This window comes from Acipenser ruthenus, chromosome 4, assembly GCF_902713425.1.
Source record: "Acipenser ruthenus chromosome 4, fAciRut3.2 maternal haplotype, whole genome shotgun sequence".
Classification (NCBI taxonomy): domain Eukaryota; kingdom Metazoa; phylum Chordata; class Actinopteri; order Acipenseriformes; family Acipenseridae; genus Acipenser; species Acipenser ruthenus.
The window spans coordinates 25,987,969-25,996,761 of NC_081192.1; the positions used below are offsets into that span (position 1 = coordinate 25,987,969).

The following is an 8,793-nucleotide window of genomic DNA, read 5'->3' on the forward strand; positions in this document are numbered from 1 at the left end:
GCACACAATTTATTTTTCAGCAAAGACAACATATTCTTTTAAAATGTATGCTAAGTTTTCATGTGTCACTGGGGTTGACTTGAAATCAGTCTTGTTCATTTCCATCAGCAGCAGATCACAAGCAAACAGATTGGCCAGAAGAACTAGATCTCTCTGCGCTAATGGTGAAAGTTACCATTAGAGTCCAATGTAAAGGACGCAAGAGGCAGGTTTTAAATCTGTACCTACAGAAAAAAAAATATGCAGGCTGAACAAAAAAAAAAAAAAACACTGTAAATATATTACTGTCTGGGAAATGTCTAGTGTACGGTATCACCATAGATAATCGTTTGACGTACCAATTCCACCTCTAACTGTTTGCTGACTATTTCAGGTATTACATACTGTCACAGACAAAATTATTGGCACCTTACGCTTATTATACCATAATTCAAGGTAACAAATTAAGGACAAGCATTTAGTAAACTTTAACCACCTTTTCAATTAAACAAAAAGATAAATACACAATTTCTAGTAATTTAACAAATAATCTTTTTTTAAAAATAAACAAACTTATTTCATTTAAAATATTCATTCATGACAAGTATTGGTACCCCTGCTTTAGTATTTTGTGTCCCTTCTTTTTGCTTTTATTACGGCTTTCAGACATGTATGATCATTCTTAACCAGTATGTTACATGTTGTTGGTGAAATCTGGGCCCATTGTGTCTTGCATATTTCCTTCAACAGACAGATTGGATACACAATGCTTGGCTACAGCTTTTTTCAGACCAGTCCAAAGCATTTCCATTGGATTGAGATTTGGTGATTACGAAGGCCATTCCAGAAATTAGATCTTCGTTTTCTTCAAGAATTCCAGCGTTGAATTGGCCGTATGCTTTGGGTCGTTGTCATGTTGGAAGATAAACTGTCTGCAAATCAGCCTACGAGCAAATGGTATAATTGTACTTTGTAGAATCTTTTGATACATGGCTGCTGCATTCATTCAGTTTTCAATGAATGTCTCCAGTCCCTGAACTACTAAAACACCCCCGTATCATGATCGAACCACCTCCATGTTAAACTGTCGGTACAAGGTTTTCTTCATTGAAGGCTTTCCCTTTTTTTTTCCAAACATACCGTGGTCCCTTTTTGGGGAAAAGTTATATTTCAGTCTCATTACACCAGAGATTCCTGTTCATATTTCTTGCCAAATTTTAGTACGGTTTGTATTAACAATTTTCTTTAAAAATGGTTTGCAACAAGGTCTAAGTGTGTTCAGTTGCCTTTGCACATTTCTTTTGTACACTGTTATGCCTGATGCTTCCAAATCATTTTTTTTTTTAAAGTCTGTGGCTGTTAATCCTGGATTTTTTTTTTTAGCTGCTCAGATGATTCTCCTAATGCTGTACCTGTAATTTTCTTTGGAGATCCACTTCCTTCAAGTATTTCAGTTGAATCTGTTCTGTGGTACTTCTTGATTATTGCTCTGATTGTGGATTTTGGTATTCCATATTTCTTTATACTGTTCTGTAGCCATTTTCTTTGTTGTAGTTTGATACAAATGCTCTTCTCAAATGTAAATCCAACTTTTTTGTCTCGACCATCATCTGCTGTGTTGCCAAAACGTTTTTCTTCAACAGATGTTGGAATTAATTACCTATTTTGCTTGTATTTAACATGTTTTCTTGAATTATCGTATATTAACTATAGGGCGCCAATACTTTTGTCTGCGACTGTAGACTTAAGTTATTGTTCAAATGCAGTGGCGTGCCGTCAGGACCTTCAAGGTATTCTCTGCTGACCAGACAGTGCCAAGTAAACCGTCAGTCAAATGACATTATGTTGCCTCACTCACTTGCGTACCATGTGCTTGCTTATATTATGAAGCATACTACTCTAATTATTATTTGTTCATTTGTCTGACGCCTTTATCCAAGATGACTTACAGGGTTTACTAGAGGGTTTTTAAGAGTCTGGGGTTTCCTGAAGGGGATGTGATCAGCCAATAAGAGATCTGCATTTCCCCCGCATAAGTCTAAAACAACGATCAGAGGCTAGAAAAAAAAACAGTTGAGGGTATTCTCCATTTCAGTTGAAGGGCTTGAGTGAGTTTAACCAATAAGCGAGTCAAAGAATGTCCTTTTTATTAGACAGGCGATCAATCAGGAGTGAGCAGAGGCAGGCCATAAGTCTCCCAGGGTATTCTCTGGCTCACTTTAGCAACCAATGACTCTGCTACCCCAGTCCATTTTGTCACGGCATGCCACTGTTCAAATGAATAAAGACCAATTACACCTGCAAACTATAAAATATGTTCACCTCTACCAGGGACTGTCTGGGTGCACAGTATTAAGCTACTCTTTGATCTGTCACTCCAGGATTTACAAAATGTTTTTCATAGTGACTGCTCATAATATATAGTAGTTTCCCCCAAACCTGTCTGCATTGGAACCATCTGTTGCTGAGGTTTCTGGAAAGGGATTCTTATGCCTGGAAGGCACTATGCATATCAATAAGTGACCTGTACAGTAACAAAAGCTATTTGGTTTTGGCTGGGATCTAGAGATTTTGTTTTAACCTGTTCCCTAACTAGGGCTGTATGTGGAGAAAAAAAAAACATAATAGTTCATTCTAAGGCTAAATTTGCACCACCACACACATTTTATACTGTATGTAGAGGTGTTGGAATGGTAGGTGTAGTAAATAAATCTGTAAATATAGATAGTACAGTTAAATAGACAGGGGGGTTACCTGGGGAAAAGAAACTGGTAAAATTTCAATCTTGTTACAAAGTAGTCAAGTAGTAAAAACAGCAGAACTATATGATGCCTGCCCAGGTGTTTTTCATTTTGCCTCCACCTGTGAATTCTGTGTTGAAGGAAAATTTCCTTCTGTTTTTTTTGTTTTTTTGGCAGTATGAGGTACTTCCAGAACTGAGTTTCCTTACTGCTGATGCTGTGAAAAGAACTATTGAATAACCTTTCATATTATTCCTAAACAGGAGGTCAAACTTGATCATGGCAAATTTCAGTGTAGTGATTTTTAACTGCATTACATATAGCCTTTTTTATACTGGTATCTTTGGGCTATGGGAAAATAATATTCTATTTGACTACATCTTGAATTTTTCAGTATAATTTTTTTTTACACCCAAAATCCCATAATAAAGTCACACAACTTAAAGAGGAACTTATCTGTTTTGAGCCTCTGGTTCTTCATTGAAACATAACTAAACCAGCTAAGTTTATGAGGCTTTGCAACTTAATGTTATAACCTTTGATTTACTCTTCGTAGCTGATCAGCTGTACTAAACGGCACCTGACTGAGTAGGGTGATGTTGAGACCACAAAAACTGGAAGTCAAAAATATGTTACAGGGGTCCCCAGGTAAAAGCACAGCTGAGTAGGCTGCAGGGCAAGTCACGCTGCGCAGGGCGAGTCATGCTGCGCGGGGCGAGTCACGCTGCGCGGGGCGAGTCACGCTGCGCGGGGCGAGTCACGCTGCGCGGGGCGAGTCATGCTGCGCGGGGCGAGTCACGCTGCGCAGGGTCGCGTCCTGGCTGTACGAAGGTGCTGGTCTTCGCTGGGGATTCTGAAGGAAGCAGCCCATTGGCTCTGGCTCATGTCTAATGGTGTAAAAGAAAGATTTACAGGACTAACTCTAGATTACATTTTAATTTCAGTACCAATACACTTACTGTATAGCGACTTATAGAAACACAACTGGAAATGTCAAAAAGCATCAGTTATCTTTATCACAGGTGTTTGCTTTGTCATTTGAAACTGTTTTTAAAAGCCACTAAAAGGCTAGCAGCACCATGATCAAAATTGTATCCCAGGGTGGATCACTATAGGTCTTTCTGGTTCACTATAGAAAGCTAGACATGAGCACACTACTTAGGCCTATATTAGACAATCATGCAGACAAGTTGGGTTGTAACATACAGTATGACACATCTAACTTGAGTTGACTCCAAGTGATTTATTTTAGGATTTTAGGCACTACATACACTGACAAGCTAAATCATAATGGTGCAGGTAAGTTTATCTTAAAGTTTGTTTTGGTAATTTATTTTCCAAGGTTCGTGCTATCTTCTGTGGGACTGTCACCAGCACAGAGCGGGACAATTTTGAGGGTATTACAAAAACATGAACTTATATAACCCTTTAACATTATAAACATTGATTAAGCCCATTGAAGAACATTAATGAGCGTTTACCATCTGGTGACCATATAGAGTACTGAGTAGAGGATTACTGGAGTAATGCACTAGCCTTGCCCCTTGGGTTCAATAAGTGAAATGACTTTGGGGGTTACAAGTAGGCAACAGTTCACATAAATTGACACATTTGGCAGTTGCTGCTTGAGAAATACTCACTAAATAAACAGAGAGCCAATAGGTCAAATCAGCATTAGTTTTGTGCTTTGCGTATTTTTCTCTAATTAGGCAGTAAGCAGTGTTGCCAGAGGTTTCCCTCCAGATCTACTGGTTTTATGTTTGTGCTCAGGGCAATTTGGAGGTAAGAAACGAGCAGAGGGTTTTTTAAAAAGGTACATTTTTAATTTTAGCAGATTTTCTAAAGGTTTTTTTTTTTGTCTGAATACACTTTGTTCCCCAAGATGTATTCACAATGTGTCAGTCTTTCCTTTATTAAGAGGGCGGATGCGCTGTGACATCCACCATCTTAGTAAAGACTGTGACCTCTGATTTCTATATCATTTCTCCAGACGTTAAATTTACTTTGACTGCCACAATATAAGATCACTTCGTGTGCAGCAGGTATTAGGGCCCCTTTACAGAATTATTTATTTATGTATTTATTTTTACAATGCAGCTATGGTGTGCCAATATAATATTACTGTGGGTTTAAGAATTATACAGGTACAGTACATTCCAATGAACTACATACATGATAATTGCATATAGTGTTAACTTTTAAAAAAGTGAAGCGCATTTCCTATGAAAATGCATATGCAGTAAATTTCTGTGTAATGCATATTCCGTGTGCCTTACAATTTTATGCATTTAACCAGAATAAGGAACATACATTTTCTTTTAACCAAAATAAAGAATATACAATGTCAAAAGAAATGTACTTCACAATTGTATGAAATTATGAAGTAAACAATTAAATGCATTACACTGTATATGTTACTGATAATTGCACACTCTGGTAATTGCATAAAACAGTTACAGTAGACACCTGGGCTAAGCAATTAACAAAAATTGACTGTAATAAGATTTAACATGATGTGCTTCTGGAATTATTCAAAGTTGGATTTCAGTCTCTCTATAGACATACAGAAGGAGATGTGATACCTTTTATTGGACTAACTAAACAAATTAATCACAAGCTTTCAAGACCTCAAAGGTCTCTTCTTCAGGTGAAAGTAGGAAAGAGAGATTGATGTTTACAAATGCACATTGTAAACATCAATCTCTCTTTGTCTATCATCTCTGGACTGATACTCATATATCAATGAGTGCCTCAATAAATTCAGTAGCTAGTGAACACTTCACCAGCCTAATTGTTTGTGTTTACAATTAGAAAAACAGGAACATACTATTTTTTTGTCCCTGGGGTATTAGGGGCAATTCTAAAGGGTGTCTTGCATTCTGGCAACACTGTGTAAAGGTGGGAGAAGCTTTACAACACTACCAACTACCCCTTCCTACTTTACTAGAGGTCAGATTTAGAACACATTACCTTATAGAGTGAGTGAGGGTTATTAATGTATGATCAAAACAGCGGCAGATATGAATTCCATTGCCCTAAGACTTGTAAACCTTTTTTTTCTGGGAACTCATTTCACTGTATTTTTAGTACATATAATAAGTTCATTATATATATGTGTGTATCAAAAAGTAACCCCTGGGAGAAAACACAAAGGTGCAGTGATATTTACTGTATATACGCCACTGTTTAAATTATAAAACTAGCCAACACAAACCTACTGAATAACAATTTTAGAAAAATGCGAAATACTTTACACCTCTTCTTATACTATATTCCAGTCCTCTAGCTAACCCTGCAGAAAAAAATGGGAAATTAATCTGCTGTCACTTTAAGTATAATTTAACCCGGCGTTATAAGCACACATTCAAAGTACGAGAATCACTGCATTTCCTGTGGCCCTGGGTCTGTCTTTCCAATAGCTGGTGTTTTTTTGACAGCTGCATTTTCCAACACGGACCCCAGAGTAGTCATATCATTACGAAACGGTTTTAAAAACTCACAGGATAATCAACAGAGGAAGCGACTAAATGAGTGGGAAATCCATTCCTCTTTAAAGTTTCCTCTCATGCAATACTTTCGGGAGATCAGTGGGTTATTTCTGCAATTAACATTAACCCTTTTCATTTTGGATTCTGAAGAGGTAAATTAATAAATAAATAAAGGAGTTTTGGTTTTGTGTTTTTTTTGTTTTGGTTTTGTTTGTTTTTTCCAAAATAAAAAGTTAAAAAAAAAAAAAAAAAAAAAGTTTCATCGAGTCCTGCTTCCCCAGGACGGTCAGTTAGTTTGCTTCCCTGGGATAATAACGGGAAACTAACTAAAGCTATGAGAAAGATATACGTAGCACAGCAAATAGTTTCCAAAATATTAAATTGGAAAAATCACTCTTCTCTTCGTTTTATAAAGCGATTTAAGCAATTTAAGCAAACTACACCAGCAGGCTAATGACATAATGTAGCCTAAGTAATTGACAGCCAATACACGATTTACCCACTGAAGTGCAGTTGCTTGCCTGCAAGTCCTACGCATATTAAACAGCTGTTTGCAAGTCATCCCAGCCGGATATTTCTAAATATGTAATATAACTCATTTGGATGATTAATCTAAAAAAAAAATGTATAAGAATTTAAAAACTCACCGAGAGAAACTCCAGGGTGCTCACATAATCCCTCTCCGTCTTCAAAAGCTCATTTAAAACGCAAACTCTTAAACGGAGCTGTTTTTCCAAATCTTTCCCGCTTTCACCTCTGTGTTCGGCTTTCCCTTCTTCAGTCATTGTGTTTACAAATAACACGTTTTCCAAAACACGCAGTATCTTCCTTTAAAACTTTATTCCAGTCTGGGAGCAATTCTGTGTGTGTGAAACAAAACGTGACAAAGTTACATGGTTAAAAACGCAAGTAAGTTAATAACAGCAGCATAAATTGTTAGGCAAGTCCGCAATTTAAACGAAAAACAAACTAAATGTCTCTGGAGCGGCTAAAAAGTGGAGCAGACACAGTTTCCTCCACTTGCCTGTTTAAACTACACAACACAGGCATTTGGACATTAATCAAAAACTTGAGTCCATGTGACTCTAAAGACCTCCGTCCTAAATCCATCCCCTTTCTCCTAAAAACTCAAGCAAAGGGGACAGGAAATAAAAACCTGGAAGGACTCTGTGCCAGTACAGCTTATCTGACTGAAAATATGGACATATCTTTCTCAAGGGAGCCACCGTGTATATATATATATATATATATATATATATATATATATATATATATATATATATATATATATATATATATATATATATAATTTTAAAGCTATGCATTCGTTTTTAAAATATGTAAAGTATGTAATGTTGTATTTTATACTGCTTTAAAGTTTTTACAACATATTTACCATACTTATCTGTGATTTAACATGTCTGATTTGTTTTCACTATGTTTTTATCATGCTTTACTACTCTTTGCTATGTTTTTACGGTGGAATTACAAGTATACATGTATGGAAAATACATACATAATTCAATCACAGTTAGATGTCTTGTAATCAAAACGTGTCCAATGTATTCAATTAATAGATACACAGCAACTTGCACAACCTGTCAGTCGTGATTCACAGTGCAGAACAGTATTTTCGTTGAGCAGTAATCCCAACCCTAATGATGTTAATGAATCCATTTGCGCTCTACTTGAACCCTTCAGGTGAATGTATGCAAGAAATGGTAAGTGCAATTGTAAAGAAATTATGCAATTGATTGTAAGCAAACCAACAATCAATTGCATAATATACAACAATACAACCCTCACAATTATTATTATTAGTTTATTTAGCAGATGCTTTTATCCAAGGCGACTTACAGAGACTAGGGTGTGTGAACTATGCATCAGCTGCAGAGTCACTTACAATTACATCTCACCCGAAGGACGGTGCACAAGGAGGTTAAGTGACTTACTTAGGGTCACACAATGAATCAGTGGTTGAGGTGGGATTTGAACCAGGGACTTCCTGGTTACAAGCCCTTTTCTTTAACCACTGGACCACACAGCCTCCTTTAAGTTTATAAGTACAATCCCTAAATTCATGAGGATTTTGTATACCATCTGTTAATGAATTCAAGAATATTGCACTAATTGAGAATACAGTTTGTGCAAATTTAGTACAACATCTTGCCTCCATACATACAAATTGTATTGTGTAAGAATTTCGCAATGGTGAAATCTCTTTGGTTTTTTATCTATAGTTTTTAGGCTTTGTTTATACAGAGAGTGCATTGGCTGAACAATTGCTCTCATTGTATTACTTGTATTGTAACACTTGAAATGTATTTGCTTACGATTGTAAGTCGCCCTGGATAAGGGCGTCTGCTAAAAAATAAATAATAATAATAATAATAATAATAATAATAATAACAACAGATTTCCCTGTTTGTGACCAAGTGGTTGTACAGTACGCTAAATGCAATAGAATCATAGAGTGCAAATATAATTTAGCAGCATTCTAATATACCTAAAGTTATACAGATTGTATTTTGTAGTTTTTATCAGTGTTTTAGTGTGCTTTTTAAAAGTTAATTGAGAATCCATTA

General features: G+C 36.3%; 1 protein-coding gene across 1 annotated transcript in view; it reads right to left on the reverse strand.

Annotated features, from left to right (window-relative positions):
- LOC117400446 (phosphatidylinositol 3,4,5-trisphosphate-dependent Rac exchanger 2 protein-like) overlaps positions 1-7,334 on the reverse strand; it is a 143,879-nt gene extending 136,545 nt beyond the window's left edge. The window contains exons 1-2 of the mRNA XM_059022239.1: positions 7,233-7,334; positions 6,856-7,068 (exon numbers count right to left, since the gene is read on the reverse strand). Of these exons, the coding sequence (XP_058878222.1) occupies positions 6,856-6,993 (138 nt within the window). The 5' untranslated portion in view covers positions 6,994-7,068; positions 7,233-7,334. The remainder of the gene's footprint in view (positions 1-6,855; positions 7,069-7,232) is intronic.
- Positions 7,335-8,793: the final 1,459 nt, after the last annotated feature.